We start from the raw sequence: 22820 nt of genomic DNA on the forward strand, positions 1-22820 counted from the left end.
CCTGAATTTTGTTTTTAATTGCCATAAGATCATCCTCAAGCGCTTCATGCGCATCGATCAAAGAATTATGTGAGGCGGCGTATTCTGCCATCTTGCCCTCCACATGGGAGACGCGGTCCCCCAGGCCTTGGATATCGCGCTTCAGCTCCTTCAACAGGCAGGAGAAATCAGCCCTCAGCGAGGACCGTAAGGAGTCCAGCATCATGCGCAGGGAGCTCTCTGTGATAGGGAGGGCTCCAGTCTCTGCAGGCAGGGGTGATGGCTCATCTCCTGTAGGCTCAGTAAGCGAGGCCTGAGACGCAAGCAAGTGAGGCAGTGAGGCGGGTGATCCCGAGGCCCCGGAGCTATGTGGGGGAGTTCTGGCAAAGAACTCAGTCATTTTCTTTAGCGCCTGTCTTTTTTTAATCTTACCCTTCCCTGGGGTAGATCGTGGTAGAAAGGGAGTCCCTCCAGTGGAATATGTAAGCCGCTGAGGATAGGTGATAGCGGAGCCGAGAGCTCAAGCAGCATCCGCCATCAATGTGCAGGCCACGCCCCCTGGATGACACACTGTTATTGAGGATCTGCGGATGACACTTATGGGGGACATGTGGATGATACACTGTTATGGGGATCTGTGGATGAGACACTGTGATGGGGGATCTGGCTGTAATACTGCTGCAATGTGACATGGCTCTACAGATGCCTTTATTAACAGCCCTGTTCTGCTCTCCCCCAAGTACTGAAAAAAAAGACACTGCTAATTTGGATTCAGATGTGGACCTCGGATTCCTAATCTATACGCCAACGCCCTGCCCCCATTAACAATGCAGACCACCTAAACAAAGCCGTCTTCATTAGTTTCAAGGGGTTATATCCCCATCTTCACCCCTCCGGCCCCTATTAAATGAGCATTGGAGCATTTCATGCTCCCATGCGCTCCCTCGCCCTGTGCTAAATCACACAGGGCAAGGGCTTGTTTGTTTACCTCCGCACACTGCTAGGAAGAGGCTTCCACCCAGCAGTGTGTTCAGTGATGTTACCGGCTCTGATGGGCTGGCTTTAGCGCTGCCCTAGCCACTTTACATGATACGGCAACGCTAAATAATAATATTTATTTATATAGCGCCATCATATTCCGCAGCGCTTTACAAATAAAGCCCGCCTATCAGTGCCGGTAATGCCACTGGGCTCACTGCTGGACTCACAAGCACCACACAAGCACGCAGTTTGGTTGTGCCATAAAAGTGATGCAGACCTAGCTCATACTGGAGTCATATGGAGCCCACAGGACATAAGGAGCACACACAGGGGGCACAGGTAGCTCCCATAGAGGGAACAAGGAGCTTACATAGGGAACATAGACAAAACACACAGCTCACACAGGAGGCCCACATTGGGAGCACAGGGGGCAGAGGGAGCTCACATATGGGGCACAGGGCACACACAACTGACACAGGGGGCACAGGGAGTGCACACATGGAGTGCACACAGAGGGAGCACAGGGAGCGCACACAGAGGGGGCACAGGGAGCGCACACAGAGGGGGCACAGGGAGCGCACACAGAGGGGGCACAGGGAGCGCACACAGAGGGGGCACAGGGAGCGCACACAGAGGGGGCACAGGGAGAGTACACAGAGGGGGCACACAGGGAGCGCATACATGGAGCCCACACAGAGGGAGCGCACACAGAGGGAGCACAGGGAGCCCACACAGAGGGGGCACAGGGAGGCCATACAGAGGGGGCACAGGGAGCCCACACAGAGGGGGCACAGGGAGGCCATACAGAGGGGGCACAGGGAGCCCACACAGAGGGGGCACAGGGAGGCCATACAGAGGGGGCACAGGGAGCCCACACAGAGGGGGCACAGGGAGGCCATACAGAGGGGGCACAGGGAGCCCACACAGAGAGGGCATAGGTGGCAAGGGAAACTCACTGAGGGGGCACAGGGGAAACATGGAGCTCACAATGGGAACTCACAGGTCAGTGACCATCAGTGCTTTAGGGCAGTGCAGGGCTGCTACAATGAGAGTAGCCCCAGCAGCCCTGCACCCCCCTCCTCCATAGACACTGCTGTATGTTTTTGAATGGATAGACTTACCAGCTGGAGAGGGAGCAGGCCACTTGCTTTGATAAGAGGGTCCTGGGAGCCCCTGCAGTCCAGCAGCTGAGGTCAGAGTCTAGAAGGCCCAGTCAACCCAGTCTGGTTTGGGCCTTGCAGCCAGGAGCAAGTGCAGGCAAAGGATAGGGGGCAGGGCTATGTTAGCTCCGCCCACAAAGAACTTCCTGATGCCGGTCTGTGGCAGCAGGATTGTGAATAATGCTGTGAAGGGAGGGGGGCTGGACCCGCTGCAGCATGTTAGAGAGGCACCTGGGGAGCATGTGGAGGAGGAAAATAAAGCAGTTGAATAAAAAAAAAAGGCTCCCACTGTCAGCACAACTAAGTATAAACACTGCAGGGGGCCCCTTTCAGAAAGAGGGCCCTGGGCAATTGCTTCTTCCCTTTACTTCTAAATGTAATATGAACCAGCCCTTCTTATACAGAAAATGTCCCAACATGTCACCAATCAACAAAGTTGGCCATGAATCTCTTGTGTGACACAGATTTACCAATGAGCAGCGTTAATGAAAAATAAAATGGCCGACATAAGTACAGAATATCACCTGTAAATGGAAATGAATATGTTTATTCAATAGTGTAATAAACCAGCGCAGTATATAATGACTGGCAGGATAAACATTGCTGAATAAATGCCATCATTAATGTCATACATCTCTGTATACACAGCTCCTAAGCTTTCTCCGCTCAGAACCACCTTCAATAACTGCTCACATACCATCTGGAATTCACTGGAGAGGAAGTGAGAACGTGAGCTTATTAGCTAAGGTTTCAGAAAGCAACTCAAATAAAGACTGCCCTTAACCCCTTAAGGACCAAGCCTGCTTTGGTCTTAAGGATCAGGCCAGATTTTTAAAAATCTGACACGTGTGAACCTTTTTGAAAATAACTCTATGAAAAAATATCTCCCAAGGATAGAAAACCATCTTGCTAGTGCCGCATAGCTGGTCTCTTTAAGGAGACCCAGCACCCCACCTGACATTGTAATGGTTTTGTGTATCTGAGTTATTCTGACACTGTTTTCTGGTGACATACTGTACGATACTTTACCACCATTTTCCTGCATGGCGCACGTGATTAACCTAGTCGTGCAATGCTTTTTTTAAAAGGTGCACTGGCTTATGGAAGGTACTGGCAATGTCCAAGAGACTGTCCTCACATTTTAGCCATTCTTACGTGGCGAGGAACTCTCTCCTGAAAAGAACGGTCTGCTGGAATTCTACTTTGCACTTGCTTGAGCATCTGTACGAGCTGCGTAAAGCCGTGAATGATTTTGTCATGCACCAGACCGCCTCACCAGGGAGCATGTGTTGTTTCCAGGTCAGGCAGTGGCAGCTCATCAGAGAGGCCTGCCGCATGCTGAAGCCCTTCGAAGAGGCAACAAAACTTGTCAGTAGGAACAACCGTGACATGAACGATTTTATCCCCCTGATTTTTATCTTAGAAGAGACATTCATGCTCATGCAACGGGGGGACAAGTGTAGTAGAAGAACAGCTAGTGCATCTTGCAACCTGCCCTGTAGCCAGGTGTGAACTGGGAACTTAAAGTGGCCCTGGAAAAAACTAAAACTAAAAAGTGGCCCTATTTTGTAGGCAGGTCCAAATTAACAGAAGGCGGGCAACACAAGTAGGTGGGGTCAGCAATACTATCCCAGCAGAACCAAATAACACAGTGCAGCACAATATACTGGCCCAAAAGCTGGCCCTCTGTGGTAGCCATCAATAGCTACCATCTTCTGTCCTCCTCCTCCAGTTGTCAATGGAGCAGGGGCTTAGGGGGTGAGGTGCAGGTCACAGCAGTTAAATTAAGGAGGGCATATGCGGTCACTGGCTGGGTAAATACGCACTTGATTCTCACAGCATTAATTCCCAGCATTATGTACCCGGTCATCGGCAGAGAGAAGGACGTGGGTGGCCCCCTGGGCATCGGCCCACTGGGAAATTTCCCTGTACAGTCTATGGCCAATCCGCCCCTGCCTGTAGCTATTGAGGACCCAAAGGAGAAAGTCCTATGGAGGATGAGAAGTCAGTGGTGGAGAAGAAGGAAGATGATGATGATGACACTACCCACAACACCCAATGATCTCAGTGCGGGGCAAAGCCAGAAATAACTGGCTCCTTGGGCACACTGACCAGAATGACGGGCTGTATGCTTGCCTGCTTACGTATGACAGGCAATCATATCATTCACATTAAGCAGCGTGATGATTACAGGATAGCCTTGCTTTTAGACCTTCTCTAGCAAAGCAAAATGGGGGAATGTTTACCTCCTGCTGAAAGGAAACACATTGTATGCAGTTTGCCACAGCTTTTGGGGAGCAGATGCCTGCCGCCAGCATGTCTGAAAGTAAGCTCGAGGGGAGTTTCTTTTCTGCTGCAGCTAAGGGGCCGTGTCCATGCTCTCCCTATGACAACTCAAGAGGCAGGTGAGGGATGAAACTGAGCATGTGCGGCCTGAGCAGGACAAAGAAATAAGAAAAAAACAAAACAGCAGGTAGCACTATACAGGTACATTTTATTGAATAACTCAGTGGCTATGCTAAATTTTTAACTACATGCAATTACAAAAGTATTCAGATCCAAGTACTAATTTAAAAACTGTAGAATCATTTTCGTGTGACAACCCCTTTAACCCCTTAAGGACGTAGGGTGTACCGGTACGCCCTATTTCCCGAGTCCTTAAGGACTCAGGGCGTACCTGTACGTCCTAACTTTAAATAGATATTCCGGCGCCATGGGGGTTAATCGCAACAGGATGCCGGCTGAAATCATTCAGCAGGCATCCTGTCACAACGCCAGGGGGGGTCATGTGACCCCCCGTATCGGCGATCGCCGCAAACCGCAGGTTAATTCAGACCTGCGGTTTGCTGCGATTTCTGCAGTTTCTGATCCCCGCGGTCCCTGACTGCGGGGATCAGAAACTTTAGTATTCCTAAAATATATCTGTATCCCCCCCCCCCTGCACCCCTGAGTGATTTTAGGTGCAGGGGGAGGGTTGCGGGCGGTGCGGGAGGCGGGCGGTGTGGCAGGCGGTATCGCGATCCCCCGCCCGCCTCCCCTTGAATAATCGTTGGTGTACAGTGGGTATACCAGGGTGCCAGCACATTGCTGACACCCTGGTATAAACGGCTGACATCTGTTCAGATGTCAGCCGTTTAACCCTTTCCATACCGCGGTCCATACGGACCGCTGTATGGAAAAGGTTAACTGTCATCGGTCAGGGAGCTCCCTCCCTCTCCCATCGGGGGGCTGCTGTGCCTTTGCAGCCCCCCGATGGAGAGAGAGAGAGAGCCCCCCGACAGCCCCCTGCCAGCCCCGTGCTCACCCTTCCCCGTCTGCGAAGTTGTGGCAGACGGGGAAGGTTCCCATGGCAACAGGACGCCTTCTCAGGCGTCCTGCTGTCCATGGTGCTGAACAGATCTATGCTAAAAGCATAGATCTGTTCAGTGTAAGTAAAATACAGTACAGAACCCTATATAGTGTACTGTACTGTATTATACAGACATCAGACCCATTGGATCTTCAAGAACCAAGTGGGTCTGGGTAAAAAAAAAGCAAAAAAAAGTTAAGAAAAAAAAAACCACATTTATCACTGAATAAAAAAAAAAAAATAATAATTCACTACACATATTAGGTATCGCCGCGTCCATAATGACCTGATCTATAAAACAGTCATTTTACTTTCCCCGCACGGTGAACGCCATAAAAATAAAAAAATAAAAACTATGAGAAAATTGAAATTTTGCCCACCTTACTTCCCAAAAAAGGTAATAAAAGTGATCAAAAAAGTCGCATGTACGCCAAAATAGTACCAATCAATCATTGTGTAAAACTTACATAAATAAAAATAAAGTATGCATATTAGGTATCGCCGCGTCCGTATCGACCGGCTCTATAAAAATATCACATGACCTAACCCCTCAGGTGACCACCGTAAAAAAATTAAAATAAAAACGGTGTAAAAAAAGCCATTTTTTGTCATCTTACGTCACAAAAAGTGTAATAGCAAGCGATCAAAAAGTCATATGCACCCCAAAATAGTGCCAATCAAACCGTCATCTCATCCCGCAAAAAATGAGACCCTACTTAAGATAATCTCCCCAAAACTGAAAAAACTATGGATCTTAGACTATGGAGACACTAAAACATTTTTTGGTTTTAAAAATGAAGTCATTGTATAAAACTTACATAAATAAAAAACAATACATATTAGGTATCAGCGCGTCCGTGACAGCCTGCTCTATAAAAATACCACATGATCTAACCTGTCAGATGAATGTTGTAAATAACAAAAAAAAAAGTGCCAAAAAACCTTGGCCGCACTAAAAGTGTAATATAGAGCAACCGAAAATCATATGTACCCTAAACTAGTACCAACAAAACTGCCACCCTATCCCGTAGTTTCTAAAATGGGGTCACTTTTTTGGAGTTTCTACTCTAGGGGTGCATCAGGGGGGCTTCAAATAGGACATGGTGTCAAAAAACCAGTCCAGCAAAATCTGGCTTCCAAAAACCATACGGCGCACCTTTCACTCTACGCCCCGCTGTGTGGCAGTACAGTAGTTTACGGCCACATATGGGGTGTTTCTGTAAATGGCAGAGTCAGGGCAATAAAGATACAGTCTTGTTTGGCTGTTAACCCTTGCTTTGTTAGTGGAAAAAATGGGTTAAAATGGAAAATTAGGCAAAAAAATGAAATTCTCAAATTTCATCCCCATTTGCCAATAACTCTTGTGCAACACCTAAAGGGTTAACAAAGTTTGTAAAATCAGTTTTGAATACCTTGAGGGGTGTAGTTTATAGAATGGGGTCATTTTTGGGCGGTTTCTATTATGTAAGCCTCGCAAAGTGACTTCAGACCTGTAGTGGTCCCTAAAAATTGGGTTTTTGTAAATTTCAGAAAAATTTCAAGATTTGCTTCTAAACTTCTAAGCCTTGTAACATCCCCAAAAAATTAAATATCATTCCCAAAATGCTATAAACATGAAGTAGACATATGGGGAATGTAAAGTCATCACAATTTTTGGGGGTATTACTATGTATTACAGAAGTAGAGAAACTGAAACTTTGAAATTTGCTAATTTTTCAAAATATTTGGTAAATATGGTATTTTTTTATGGAAAAAAATTTACTTGTTTGACCCAATTTTAGCAGTGTCATGAAGTACAACATGTGACGAAAAAAACAATCTCAGAACGGCCTGGATAAGTCAAAGCGTTTTAAAGTTATCAGCACTTAAAGTGACACTGGTCAGATTTGCAAAAAATGGCCAAGTCCTTAAGGTGAAATAGGGCTGAGTCCTTAAGGGGTTAAGGCATAATTTTTGGGGTCTTGGTCCTAACAAGTCACCCTTTCTTCTGACAAGTAGCACTTGTGTGTCGTAAGGCAGGCATTCTGCCCCATAAAGGCATGATTTTTGAACACTTGGTTTCCCAACAAGCCACTGTTTTTTTCCCATGACACCATGTGTGTTTAAACACCATCTGCCCCCGATAAGGGAACATTTTTGCAAGCTTTAGAATATGAAAAAGCATGACATGCGAAAGTGTGGTCATTAACGCTGTCAAGCAAGCGTTTGCCCATAGCTATGTACACTGCTCAAAAAAATAAAGGGAACACTTAAACAACACAATGTAACTCCAAGTCAATCACACTTGTGTGAAATCAAACTGTCCACTTAGGAAGCAACACTGAGTGACAATCAATTTCACATGCTGTTGTGCAAATGGGATAGACAACAGGTGGAAATTATAGGCAATTAGCAAGACACCCCCAATAAAGGAGTGGTTCTGCAGGTGGTGACCACAGACCATTTCTCAGTTCCTATGCTTCCTGGCTGATGTTTTGATCACTTTTGAATGCTGGCAGGGCTTTCACTCTAGTGGTAGCATGAGACGGAGTCTACAACCCACACAAGTGGCTCAGGTAGTGCAGCTTATCCAGGATGGCACATCAATGCGAGCTGTGGCAAGAAGGTTTGCTGTGTCTGTCAGCGTAGTGTCCAGAGCATGGAGGCGCTACCAGGAGACAGGCCAGTACATCAGGAGACGTGGAGGAAGCCGTAGGAGGGCAACAACCCAGCAGCAGGACCGCTACCTCCCCCTTTGTGCAAGGAGGAACAGGAGGAGCACTGCCAGAGCCCTGCAAAATGACCTCCAGCAGGCCACAAATGTGCATGTGTCTGCTCAAACGGTCAGAAACAGACTCCATGAGGGTGATATGAGGGCCCGACGTCCACAGGTGGGGGTTGTGCTTACAGCCCAACACCGTGCAGGACGTTTGGCATTTGCCAGTGAACACCAAGATTGGCAAATTCACCACTGGCGCCCTGTGCTCTTCACAGATGAAAGCAGGTTCACACTGAGCACATTTGACAGACGTGACAGAGTCTGGAGACGCCGTGGAGAACGTTCTGCTGCCTGCAACATCCTCCAGCATGACCGGTTTGGCATTGGGTCAGTAATGGTGTGGGGTGGCATTTCTTTGGAGGGCCGCACAGCCCTCCATGTGCTCGCCAGAGGTAGCCTGACTGCCATTTGGTACCGAGATGAGATCCTCAGACCCCTTGTGAGACCATATGCTGGTGCGGTTGGCCCTGGGTTCCTCCTACTGCAAGACAATGCTAGACCTCATGTGGCTGGAGTGTGTCAGCAGTTCCTGCAAGACGAAGGCATTGATGCTATGGCATGGCCCGCCCGTTCCCCAGACCTGAATCCAATTGAGCACATCTGGGACATCATGTCTCGCTCTATCCACCAATGTCACGTTGCACCACAGACTGGTCTGGGAGGAGATCCCTCAGGAGACCGTCCGCCACCTCATCAGGAGCATGCACAGGCGTTGTAGGGAGGTCATACAGGGACGTGGAGGCCACACACACTACTGAGCCTCATTTTGACTTGTTTTAAGGACATTACATCAAAGTTGGATCAGCCTGTAGTGTGTTTTTCCACTTTAATTTTGAGTGTGACTCCAAATCCAGACCTCCAATTGTTGAAAAATTTGATTTCCATTTTTAAATTTTTGTGTGATTTTGTTGTCAGCACATTCAACTATGTAAAGAACAAAGTATTTCAGAAGAATATTTAATTAACTCAGATCTAGGATGTGCTGTTTTTGTGTTCCCTTTATTTTTTTGAGCAGTGTATATAGAGAATATTAGGAAATACTCAGGGCCCAATAAAATCTGTGATCTGACATGCCAGGTTCTTTAGAGCAAGAGACTCCGGATAAAGCTCATAAATTGGGGACCCCCTTTTAATTAATTTGTACAATCCCAGTATGGTATTAAAAAAAATTACAGACGATTCATTTAGATTGAAACAGATTAGGTTGACTGAATGACAACTTTCATATAGACATCGCAGAAGAGTGAAAATGTTTATTATGTTATAATTGCCAGTGTTTACATGTAGATTATCTGTTAAGCACAAAATGACAATGCGATGTGCAGAAAATATTGCAAATTAAATATATTTGTATAAATAACAGATGCCTTTGCAGCTAAAGTTAGTGACCTAGTGTGCATATTACACACTATGTAATAACTGATTCTGCTGACTATTGGTTCACTCTTTATGATATTAACTATATCATAGTAATTGTAAAAGTTTAAGGAAACAGCAGCATTTGTTTAAGGACCTATTCACACAACCGTGGGATCACTGTGCCCTTGTTAGGGACTGCAAACTACGGGGTTCACAAAACAAGTGCACCGACTGTGTGAACGCCGCAAGATGCAGCAAAAGATAGGACATGTTCTATGGAGATGTGGACCCGGAGTCCCATGGAAACACGCGGGAAGTTCACGAGGATATATATTGCATATAGTATTACATGTCATGTAATATCATGTGATATTACTAAAGAGAAAATGCATAGACTGCCAGTGATCTTACATCCAATGCAAGAACAGTTTTATTACTTACTAGCTGAAGGACCCGGTTCCGCTCGGGTATATTTAATCTATTTCATTTAATGTTTTTGTGTTTCGTTAAAAGATATCAACACTATCCACTAGAACAGTGACCTCCACAGCCCCCCACCCCTTAACACTGACCCCCCCTCCACAGTGCCCCGTCCCTTAAAATTGGACCTCCACAGCAGCCCACCCCCTTAAATTTGACCTTTACAGCAGCCTTCCCCTTTAACAGTGAGTTTCACATCACACCACCCCCTTGACAGTGACCTCCACAGGGGCCTACCCCCTTAACAGTGGCCTTTACATCAATCTGCCCATTAACACTGACCTCCATAGCGGACCATCCCCTTAACTGTGACCTCCACAGCAGCTTGCCCCTAGGGTGGCCAGAGGTCCAGTTTTAGGCCGGACAGTCCGGCTTTCAGACTCCCTGTCCTCCGTCTTTTGCAGGGCCTGGACGGACACAAGGATGTCCTTTTGAACAGCTCACTCTCAGACAGCAGCACTGTGCTGTCTGAGTGTGAGCTGCAGGGAGAAAGTCACCCTCCCTCCCCCTCACCCCCCCCCCCTTGCAGCTGACAGAAGTACATTTTTAACTTCATTTTTTCAATCCCTGTTGGCTGAGGAGTGGGAGGGGACATGGCCTAACCAGATCGGGGGCGTGTCCTTTTGAACAGCTCACTCTAAGACAGCAGCACTGTGCTTTTTGATTGTGAGCTGCAGGGAGAAAGTCACCCTCCCTCACAACCCTGCAACTGACAGAAAATTGATTTTTACCTTCATTTTTTCAATCCCCATCGGCGGAGTGGGAGGGGCGTGGCCTAACCAGATCAGGGCGTGGCTTAACAGGACCTGGGTGCGGGCTTTTAAGTTCGTCTTTTGAGGGTGGACACATTATGGCAGGGGGCGTGTCTGGGCCCCTTCCTTCAAGAGTGACTCACCTCTGGGCACCTTACTGGCTCATTTGCTTACCAAATAAACTGGATTTTCAGAGGATAAAAACATTTATTGCTGGAACAAAGGCACATCTTGAAATAAGGTACTAAGTGCTATTAGGCCATGGCTTTACTTCAATAGCGATTTTATCCTGGTGACAGATTTCCTTTAAAGCTCACCTACAGCAGTAAAGAAAAATGTCTGCGCTGTTATGGAAACCTGGTGTACAGCTGTGTATGTGGAGATTAACGGCCTGTGAGCTTCTATTGGCTGATGAGGGTCATGTGACCAAGCTTCTATTGGCTAATGCATTTTTTGGGAATATCTCAGGAACGGTACGTCCTAGAGAGCTGAGACTTGGTCTAAAACCTTCCCGGACACCTGATGTACCTGTGTGACAATTTTTTTTATTGTAAATGCGACGGTGCGGATTCCTTTAGTGGACATACATACATACACACACACACATACACTCAGTTTTATATATTAGATTCATTATCATTTTGTAGTTTAGATCCTTAATGGTTGGTCTTTCTCATCAGGTTCATCTTCGCTACTTGTAGATTCTTCTCCAAATAGATCTGTCCCTACATAATAAGAGCTGTCTTTATCTTTGGACGCAATCTTGAGGGTGACAAGTGAAGGTGTATCGCTCATGCCAATCAGAATGGTTTTTCTGTCAGCAGCAAAGGTCAAACAACAGATTTTACTATCAGGGGTGAAAACTGAAACCACAGTTCCATTGTCCAGGTCCCACAAGCTGACATCACCTACGGATAGACAAAACATAGAACACAATGTCTATCTTTCATGTAAACCATCAATATAGATGTTTTGTATCACCTTGTGCATATTTAGCATATAGTTATGTAATATACACAGAAATATATCTGCAACATGTTGACTGGATTGATGTCCTCAAGAGACAATAAAAAATGTAATGTTCTCTGCAGAAGGTTATTTCACAGTTTACACATGCTGCTCTCAAAAGACCAATCCCAGCATACAGGAACATAATACATGTATGTAAGGGCTCATGCACACAAAAGTACTTTTTGTCTGCATCTGATCCACATTTTTTGTGGATCGAATGCGGACCCATTAACTTTAATGGGGATGCAAAATATGCGGACAGCACACGGCCCTACAAAAAATATAGAACATGTCCTACTCTTGTCTGTTTTACAGACAAGCATAGGACAGTTCTATAGAGGGCAGGGTGTTCTGTTCCGCAAAATGTGGAACACATATGGCTGGTATCCGTGTTTTGTGGATCCGCAATTTACGGACCTCATAAACGACAAGGGCCGTATGCATGAGCCCTAACAAAATTGTTTTAGACTTCATGCATCCAAACACCCCACACCCTATTCACTATTGTCTTACAGGTATTCACAGAGCTGTGTACACTTACCTGATAGTAAGATTGCTTTTGATCCTCTTTCTATGATTTGTATTTTGCTGTGTACTGTAAGACAGAGGTTTTCATATCCTGGAATTATCTTGTGTTTACGCCTGAAAGGATCCCAGACCTTCAGTCTATAATGAAAAGACAAATACAGTGTTAATATACCAAATAGGACATAAGTCACCTAACATTGGCCAATCGATTACAATTCGCCAAATAGGAAGGGAATGTTTTTAACCCCTGCATATACACTATATATATATATATATATATATATATCCACATCATGTGCCTTGATGCTAAGAAAAATTAGCATATCTATGTTAAAGGGTCACCGTACTTTCACACAATTTCATTTCATTTAATAGAGAATAGTGTAACTATCACATTTCTAAATCACTTCATTTAAAGAATGCCTGCATCCACCTGAACAAAGCTGTAAAGTCATGGCCACTAGGGGTCTCACTTCCACCTAATTTGCAGTTCACTGTCTGTTGTCAAGCAAGATCCGTCCCTAATAACTGAGATGCAGAAGATGGCAAAGAGGAGGTGGTGGCATTTCAGAGCTTAGCTTGATAAAAGAGCCTCCTGACTTTCTGTATGTGTGATGTCCCCCTTCTTTATCTGTTCTGTAAACTTCGGAGTGAAAACAAACATAGTGGGAAGTAAGAGAATGAATGTTACAGCAGTACAGTGCTGGCACATTTCACAGAGGGAGACACCCCCTGCTTGTGAGAGAATTGCATCTAGCTGTGCAGCCGAAACAGGGAATAATATGGCTAAAAGAAACATTAGGGAAGCCCAAAAAAACTGTTTCTTTACAGTTATAGTTATACAAAAAAGTACAGCCATTATACAAACTTTTTTTTAAACCCAGGTACTCTTTAAATGTATTTACAAAGTATTAAAACAATACTACTAAATCATTGAACATGTAGGACTACTGAAAATCATGTATGTTGTCCCTAAACTGGAACACCTCTGTACTCGCCACAATATAAAAATGTGAACTTGCAAGCAACTGATGCTGCTAAATTAATATGCACAGGTGCATATGATTTCATAAAAAATGGTTGAATTTGTGCAAGAAAAGAAGTATAGAATTGTAAAACTGTATATGCTATTAGAGATTCATTGCCATAAAAAGCAAGATGCTGAGCATGATTAACAGCTAGACCAGGGTGAGCTGAGATGTAGAAAGAGTTTTACAAAGCGGATTTTGTCAATTCAAAGTGAAAATCTACAACCTTTCCAAAACTTAATGGGCCTCCTGTGTATTTTATAATCTGCAGGATGCCCTGAAATCCACAATGCCCGTTAAATCATACATGCAGTTGGGGTTCTTCATTAAGCATGCAATGTCTGAATATGGCCTATCTTTTTGTGACCTCTTTGTCACATAAACTTAAAAGAAGGCATACTAGTTAATATCCATGGGGTCCCAACAAAACGTTGTTGAAATTCAATATGCAGCAGTTCAGTCTGGATCGTTTTTTCAAAGGCCCAGAAAATTATACATTTTTGTGGTGTTGATTAGTGTTGAGCGAGCATGCTTGATAGAACACCAGTTGTTTGAGCATCGCGGTGTTCGGCCGAATATTGCGTGTGCTCGAGCGCGATGCTCGAGTCAGTGTATTTAAATCTAATGCCATTGGATTCCAGCAGTATTCCACTAGTATCGTGACACCCAGTGTATTTAAATCTAATTTAGCCTCTATTTCTGAAAAGTTTCTGGCAGGATTCAAACTCACAACCTTCTACATTACAGCCAAGAATGTTAACCACTACACTATAGATCCGCATGGCCAGTCTGGCAGGGACAAAGCCTAAACACAGGAAGCACCGGAAGCTTGAATAGGAGGTTGCAGGACAGAAGGATGAAGCAGAGCCAGGCAACGGTGCAGGACCGAAGGATGCAGTAGAGCTGAGGTCAGACGAGCAATGGGTCAGGGCAGGCGGCACAAAAACGTAGTCAAGCAATCCGGGTCGGCAACAGGAGGTAGCAGGATGTCACAGAGTAGCAGGGTAAACCGCAAGGAGGAACAAACCAGAGAGCTAGTTCCAAGCAAGAGGACTGCACAAGCAGAAGCTAAACACAATACTTAAGCAATTAGTAACAGGCTTGAAAGGTTTAAATGTGAAACAGGAAGTAAGATAGCACCAAGCTGAGACACAATCCACCATCTTAACTGAGGAAGAACTTGAGGGCAAGACAATCTGAACTAAACAGACATAGCAGGTTGATTCCTGACACTGGGTGTCCCCAAGCACTGACTCCATATATGGACATAGCTATAGATGGAGTCAGAGCAGGGACTCCTAAGCCGAACTAGAGTCCCGACACCCTCCCCTCTTCAGAGCAGGGGGTGCCTGGTTTAATGCTCGGGTTCTCCCATTGACTTCCTTTGTGCTCGGGTGCTCTGTAGAGCACCCGAGCATCGGGAAGTGTTCTACTCGAGCACACGAGCATTTTGGTGCTCGACCAACACTAGTATTGATTTTTTTTTAAACGTTAGTGGTCCACTTAGTTTTGATGAAAAAATATTAATGTTTTCCACTTACATGTTTTCAGAAGACACTCCAAAAGCAATTCTGTCAGCTTCGTCGGTGATAGACACACAACAAATATTTGGTTCATTTTTCAGTCTTTTCTTGACCTACAGAGAAATTTCATAAGACTTCAAACTTAGAAACATAGAAACACGGATTACAGATTAAAAGATGATCATCAAAACATCAGCGCCATTTCTTACAAAAACCCCTCTAAAAACTAAGTTAACAGATTAAGGACCTTGGATGAGAATGCTCATCCTAAATTGCCAGTACTTAGCAGAGTCCTGCAGTCCGTCCCCTGCCCCACATGCGCTGTCTTGATCAGCGTCACATGATCCACCCCATCAGGTGAACGCCGTAAAAAAGAAAAAAAGAAACGGTGCCAAAAAAGGCATTTTTTGTCACCTTACATCACAAAAAGTGTAATACCAAGCGATCAAAAAGCCATATGTACCCCAAAATAGTACTAATCAAACCGTCACCTCATGCTGCAAAAAAATTAGCCCCAACATAAGACAATCGCCCGAAAAGTAAAAAAATAAAGCTTTCAGAAAATGGAGACACAAAAATGATTGTTTTTCTTTCAAAAATGCTTTTATTGTGTAAAATTTATGGGTGGTTTCTACTATGTAAGCGCCACAAAGTGACTTCCTAACTGAAAATTTGCTTCTAAAATTTGCATCCTAAAAACCTAAATTATAATTACAAAATGATGCAAACATGAAAGTAGACATATGTGAAATGTAAAGTAATAACTCTTTTATGCGGTATCCTTATCTGTCGTAGGCCTCATGCACACGGCTGTGCCGTTTTTTGCGGTCCGCAAACCACGGATCCGCAAAAAAACAGAAGCCGCCCGTGTTGCCTTCCGCAATTTGCGGAACGGAACGGGCTCCGGCAATATAAATGCATATTCTTGTCCGCAAAGTGCGGACAAGAATAGGACATGTTATATATTTTTTAGCGGGGCCGCGGAACGGAGCCACGGAGTGCTGTCCGCATCTTTTGCGGCCCCATTGAAGTGAATGGGTCCACATCCGAGCCGCCAAAACGGCAGCTCGGATGCGGACCCAAACAACGGTCGTGTGCATGAGGCCTTAGGGTACTTTCACACTAGCGTTTTTCTTTTCCGGTATTGAGTTCCGTCCTAGGGGCTCAATACCGGAAAAAAACTGATCCGTTTAATCCTTATGCATTCTGAATGGAGAGCAATACATTCAGTATGCATCAGGATGTCTTCAGTTCAGTGACTGTACGGTTTTTGGACGGAGAAATAACCACAGCATGCTGCGGTATTTTCTCCGTCCAAAATTCCGGAATTATTTTACATTGAAATGTATTAATGCCGGATCCGGCCCTAAGTGTTCCGGAAAAACTGATCCGGTTTTGCGGTCTGTGCATGCGCAGACCTTTAAAAATGTGAAAAAGATAAATACCGGATCCGTTTTTCAGGATGACAACTGGAAAGACGGATCCGGTATTGCAATACATTTGTGAGACGGATCCGGATCAGTCTACAAATGGTATCCATTTGCATACAGATTGCCGGATCCGGCAGGCAGTACCAGTGACGGAATCCAGCGACGCTAGTGTGAAAGTACCCATAAAAGCAAAGAATAAAACATTTTTAAAAATTGCTAATTTTTCTAAATTTTCGGAGCATTTTGGAATTTTTTATAAACAAAGGTGAATTATATCATCTCAAATTTACCACTATCATGAAGTACAATGTATCGCGAGAAAACAGTCTCAGAATCGCTTGGATAAGTAAAAGCATTTTGGAGTTATTACTACATAAAGTAAAACGGCCTGGTCCTTAAAGGGGTATTCCCATTTCAGACAATGGGATCCGCACCTATCTCGTAAAGGCAGCTGGCAAAGTCCCGGAGGGTGCACTGTGCCTGCGTGGCTGCCCTCCATTCATTTCTATAGGGCCGTCGAAAATAGCCGAGCGGTGGCCGCGCAAGTGCGGTGTGCTCCAATTCACTTCTATGCGGGAGTACGGTTGGGAAACCCCGGGGTCCTCCCACCACCACTTTCTTCGATCCATTCTCGATATAGGTGTGGGTCCCAGTGGTGGCACCTGCACCTATCAGACAATATGCCACCTATCTGGCGATATGCCCCCATTGTCTCAGAAGGGATTACCCCTGTAAGGTGAAAAATGGCAAGGTCCTTAACCCCTTTAGGACACAGCCATATTTCACCTTAAGGACCAGGCCATTTTTTGCAAATCTGACCAGTGTCATTTTAAGTGGTGATAACTTTAAAACACTTTGACTTATCCAGGCCATTCTGAGATTGTTTTTTCGTCACATATTGTACTTCATGACACTGGTAAAATGAAGTAAAAAAAATTTCATTTTTATTTATAAAAAAAATTGCAAATTTACCCAAAATTTTTAAAAAATTGAAAATTTCCAAGTTTCAATTTCTCTACTTCTATAATACATAGTAATACCTACAAAAATAGTTATTACTTTACATTCCCCATATGTCTACTTTATGTTTGGATCAATTTGGGAATGATATTTTATTTTTGAGGGATGTTACAAGGCTTAGAAGTTTAGAAGCAAATCTTTAGAAGCAAAGAAATTTTCAAAAACACACTTTTTAGGGACCAGTTCAGGTCTGAAGTCACTTTGTGAGGCTTACATAATAGAAACCACCCAAAAATGACCCCATTCTAGAAACTACACCCCTCAAGGTATTCAAAACTGATTTTACAAACGTCGTTAACCCTTTAGGTGTTCCACAAGAGTTAATGGCAAATGGTGATAAAATTTCAGAATTTTGATTTTTGGGCAAATTTTCCATTTTAATCCATTTTTTCCAGTAACAAAGCAAGGGTTCACAGCCAAACAAAATGCTATATTTATTGCCCCGATTCTGTAGTTTGCAGAAACACCCCATATGTGGCCCTAAACTACTGTACGGGCACATAGTAGGGCGTAGAGGGAAAGGTGCGCTGTATGGTTTTTGGAAGGCAGATTTTGCTGGACTGGTTTTTTTGACACCATGTCCCATTTGAAGCCCCCCTGAAGCACCCCTAGAGTAGAAACTCCATAAAAGTGACCCCATCTAAGAAACTACACCCCTCAAGGTATTCAAAACAGATTTTACAAACTTTGTTAACCCTTTAGGTGTTCCACAAGATTAAATGGAAAATAGAGATACAATTTCAAAATTTTACTTTTTTGGCAGATTTTCTATTTTAATAATTTTTTTCCAGTTACAAAGCAAGGGTTAACAGCCAAACAAAACTCTATATTTATGGCTCTGATTCTGTAGTTTACAGAAACACCCCATATGTGGTCGTAAACCTCTGTACGGGCACACGGCAGGGTGCAGAAGGAAAGGAATGCCATATGGTTTTGGAAGGCAGATTTTGCTGGACCGTTTTTTTGACACCATGTCCCATTTGAAGCCCCCCTGATGCACACCTAGAGTAGAAACTCCAAAAAAGTGACCCCATTTTTGAAACTACAGGATAGGGTGGCAGTATTGTTGGTACTAGTTTAGGGTACATATGATTTTTGGTTGCTCTATATTACACTTTTTGTGAGGCAAGGTAAAAAGAAATAGCTGTTTTGGCATCGTTTTTATTTTTTGTTATTTTCAACATTCATCTGACAGGTTAGATCATGTAATATTTTTACAGAGCAGGTTGTCACAGACGTGGCGATACCTAATATGTATACTATTTTTTTATTTATGTAAGTTTTACACAATGATTTCATTTTTGAAACAAAAAAATCATGCTTTAGTGTCTCCATAGTCTGAGAGCCATAGTTTTTTCAGTTTTTGGGCAAATATCTTGGGTAGAGTATGATTTTTGCGGGATGAGATGACGGTTTGATTGGCACTATTTTGGGGTGCGTATGACTTTTTGATCGCTTGCTATTACACTTTTTGTGATGTAAGGTGACAAAAAATAGCTTTTTTTACACCTTTATTTATATATTTTTTTAACAGTATTCACCTGAGGGGTTAGGTCATGTGATATTTTTATAGAGCAGATTATTACGGACGTGGTCGATACCTAATATGTATACTTTTTTTTTTATTTATGTAAGTTTTACACAATTATTTCATTTTTGAAACAAACACAAAAAAATCATGTTTTAGTGTCTCCATATTCTGAGAGTCATAGTTTTTTTCAGTTTTTTGGCGATTATCTTAGGTAGGGTCTCATTTTTTGCAGGATGAGGTGACGGTTTGATTGGTACTATTTTGGCGTACATACGACTTTTATGATTACTTTTATTACCTTTTTTTGGAAGTAAGGTGGGCAAAAATTAAATTTCATCATAGTTTTTTATTTTTTTATTTTATGGCGTTCACCGTTCGGGTAAAGTAACATGACCGTTTTATAGATCAGGTCGTTATGGACACGATGATATCAAACATGTGTAGGGAATTATTATTTTTTTCATTTTTAATCAGTGATAAATGTGTTTTTTGATTTTATGGAAAAAAGTTTTACCGGTAAATATGTTTTTTTTTTTACTTTTTTTATGAATATTAACAATTTTTTTTAGTCCTACTAAGGGACTTTACAGTACAATCATTTGATCACTTATGTGATGCTTTGGCATACTCTGTATACCAAAGCATTATCACCTGTCACTCAAACTGACAGGCAGACTGTTAAGCCATGCCTCGGGCACTACCTAACAGGAATACATCCATGTCAGGCCTGGGTGCATTTGCTAGGCCCCTGGCTGCCAGAGCAACCATTGGAACCCTGTCATCGCATTTGTCGGCGCCAATGGGGACAGTGGGAACCCCCTCTGTCAAACCACTTAGATGCCAGAGTCACTATTAATCAATAATAAAAATGTGCGTTTGTGTCAATTACTGACAAATTAACACTAAGGGCATATGGAAAGGGGCTGCCTTAGGCCCAGGGGCAGATTAGCCATAGACCTTACAGGGAAATTTCGCAGTGGGCCGATGCCCATTGGGCCGCCTCAGCCCTCCGCAAGGCTGCCCAGTGGAAGTTTTTGGGGATGTATTTTGTGCTGCTGGCAGTATTATGTGATGGACTGTGGTATTTGGCTCTGTTGGGGTTGTATAATGTGCCACAGTATGGTATTGCTGGCCCTGCCTTCCATCAGTTCAAACTTAACTACAAAACGGGGCAACTTTTAGTATTTTTTCCAGGGACACTTTGAATTCCCAGTCCGCCCCTGCTTAGGCCACATTCACATCTGCGCTGTGAACTCCAATAGTCTGTTCCGGTGAAGCCGGACACTGTAGTTCTGTTGCAGTTTACCCGGATGTCACCGTGCACCGCCAGATCCTCATTTACTATAATAGGATCCAATGGCCTTCCGGCATATATGCCGACTTTCGTGCATGCTGCGTGTAGTATTTTTTGTCTGGCCGAAAGCCGACATATATGCCGTATACAGTGACTGGATAAGGTGCCGGAGTTCACAACTGAGATGTGAACCCGGCCTTAGTGAGACTCCTTTAATTTGTGGTTTCCTTCTGTGAGTGTGCCTTGGTTTCCTCCTCTTTGTTGAAATAGACTAGATAATTTCAGGTTTAGAAATGCCCCATTTCCAACATTCTCTGGGGTCCAGGGATTTGAGGATTTCCATTTTTATTACTGGAATACAATGGTAAATGCTTTTGTTATCAATGATTGTCAACTACAAAACACAGAGACACAATATCCCTTATATCTTACCAGTCCATTCTGAAGATCCCATAAAGTTACATAGCTAGTTTTGTCAGCATCACAGTAATTGGAGAGAGCCAAGAAACTGCCATTGTATGTCAGAGCAGCATTATGTAAAAAGAGCATTGATGTCTTGTCCTCCAGAGTATGCAGGTGGGTGACGGTCTCCAGGCTAAACACACAGAGGTGGTGGGCATAGTATGAGCATACGATCACCTGCAAAATATCAGAGTGATCAGGGTGCACCGGACTCAACCAAAGACTTTATAGAAAAGAGACAATAGTTTTTTCTGATTTATTTATTTATTATTTATTTTAAAAGAAAAATATTACATTTACAAGATATTCAGGGTTGTTTTGTTCCAAAAACAGTGCCACCCCATTCCATAAGTTATGTGTGGTATTACAACTGTTAGCACTGTTTTAGGAAAAAGCAGCCACCTTTTTCCAGTTTTGGAGAACTTTAACATATAGGGGGTCATTTATTAAGGGAAATGCAACTTGTTTACTCATAATTATAGTCGCAAGTCCCTTTTTAACTGGTTGGGCGACAATATTTAGTCGCACAGCCAGTTTTATGCCGCGTTTGGCAGTTGGGTGGGACGGAAGCAAAGTAGGAGCGTGTTAGAGGCATAAATTCATAAAAGTCATAAATTAGCCTAATCTTACGGCAACGCAGAGGTAAATTAAAGACCAGCATAAAAATCACTCCCATAGCATTTTACATTTTTCACATCAGCTTCAACTACCATATGGTTGATGCCCAATGGCTTTAATGACTTCAAGTCTCTGACTTTGGCTGGATGGATAGATCTTGAGGAAAGTCTCCTATTTTATGATTTTCATAATTTTGCCTTCACCCTTCTTTTGCTATTTGTATATTTTTGGATGTTTTCTAATAGGTGGTATTACCTTTTCATCCTCACTCAAGAGGTACTGATCTATAGCGTTGTTCTTCTCATTAGCCAGCTGTTGGATCCTTTCCATCTCTTGCTTTATCTCCCTCTCCTTCCTGCGTTGCTTTGCAGTTTTGGTCTCGTTGCGTCTTTCCCATGGTGTGATAATAACTAAAATTACAATAATACCTAGTTTGTTTCATGTACAGTGTACACACTGGGAGGAAGCCAAAGCCAACATGCCATACAGTCAAGTTTTAAGAATGTCGATTTGTAGAAGTCATATGTTATACCTAATATTTTTACGTTTTTTTCTTTTTTTCTAATATGGTCTTTGACCTAGTTCACCTAGTGTTTTGGTCAGTTTTGGAGCCCAAACCAGGATCGGAGTCTACACAAAGAGAAGGAATAATGCAAAGATTTGCTCCTGTTCTGTGTTTTTAACCTGCACATGGGTTTGGCTCACAATCGTTGTGGAACTCACTGATTGAACACTGACCAAAACACTAACACGTGAACTAGGCCTCACTGAGCGAATTCATCAGTGTATCACTAGAAACCTGTAATTGACTGAGAGAAAAATAACACCAATGCAAAGAGTAAAGTCATATGTACCTGCACGCTATTTTACTGGAAATTGGTGTGGATTTGCAATGGTAAGTTTTGTCCTTGAGTTTTTAGCAATTAAAACATCTCAAGGACCTCCTAAAACAGCATTGTCAAACATGGGCATAGCACAATTGCAAGCAGTTTTTGATCTCCCCTCAAAGGGGTTGTCCAGGAGTTCCAAAATTTCAAACATGTTGTGAAGGCCAATTTACTATTGAAATAAACATAGATTAATAGTGGTGGTTTTATAATTTTTTGCCACCCAATCCTCTTAGCACATTTTACTTGACATCACATGTCAAATGTATGGCACATGATCTAGAGTGCTACCTGAAAAGGAAAGAATGGGTCGCGTGACCCCTGCCAAAAATTGGTGGATCGGTATAGAAATTAAACAGGGAATAAATTACAAAATTCTAGACACTGGAATTTGAATTGTTCCATCATTAAAAAAGTCATTGAAAACACTTTTAAAGTTATCTAAATATGACTGTTAAATGACTAAAAAGGAAGCTAAAAAGAGAAGTTTATTAATTTACTTAAAAAAACTTAAGAATAAATCAATAAATAAAACATTTAGATAAATAGTTTTAATATTGTAGTCTGCAGCTCAAGATTTTTTATATCAATCCAATATATAATTTACAATAAAAAGTTGAGAATTGCCAGGGAATGTATGGCTTTCATGGCAACAACTGTATATAAACTA

At 43.2% G+C, this 22820-nt stretch overlaps 1 protein-coding gene across 1 annotated transcript in view; it reads right to left on the reverse strand.

Moving 5' to 3' along the window:
• Positions 1-11428: 11428 nt before the first annotated feature.
• The window catches only part of LOC120991011, a 61744-nt gene continuing 50352 nt past the window's right edge, over positions 11429-22820 (reverse strand). Inside the window, exons 26-30 of the mRNA XM_040419900.1 lie at positions 21519-21673; positions 20616-20822; positions 14927-15021; positions 12371-12495; positions 11429-11726 (exon numbers count right to left, since the gene is read on the reverse strand). Coding sequence (XP_040275834.1) covers positions 11467-11726; positions 12371-12495; positions 14927-15021; positions 20616-20822; positions 21519-21673 — 842 coding nt within the window. The 3' untranslated portion in view covers positions 11429-11466. The remainder of the gene's footprint in view (positions 11727-12370; positions 12496-14926; positions 15022-20615; positions 20823-21518; positions 21674-22820) is intronic.

This window comes from Bufo bufo, chromosome 2 (assembly GCF_905171765.1).
Source record: "Bufo bufo chromosome 2, aBufBuf1.1, whole genome shotgun sequence".
In the NCBI taxonomy this organism is placed as follows: Eukaryota; Metazoa; Chordata; class Amphibia; order Anura; family Bufonidae; genus Bufo; species Bufo bufo.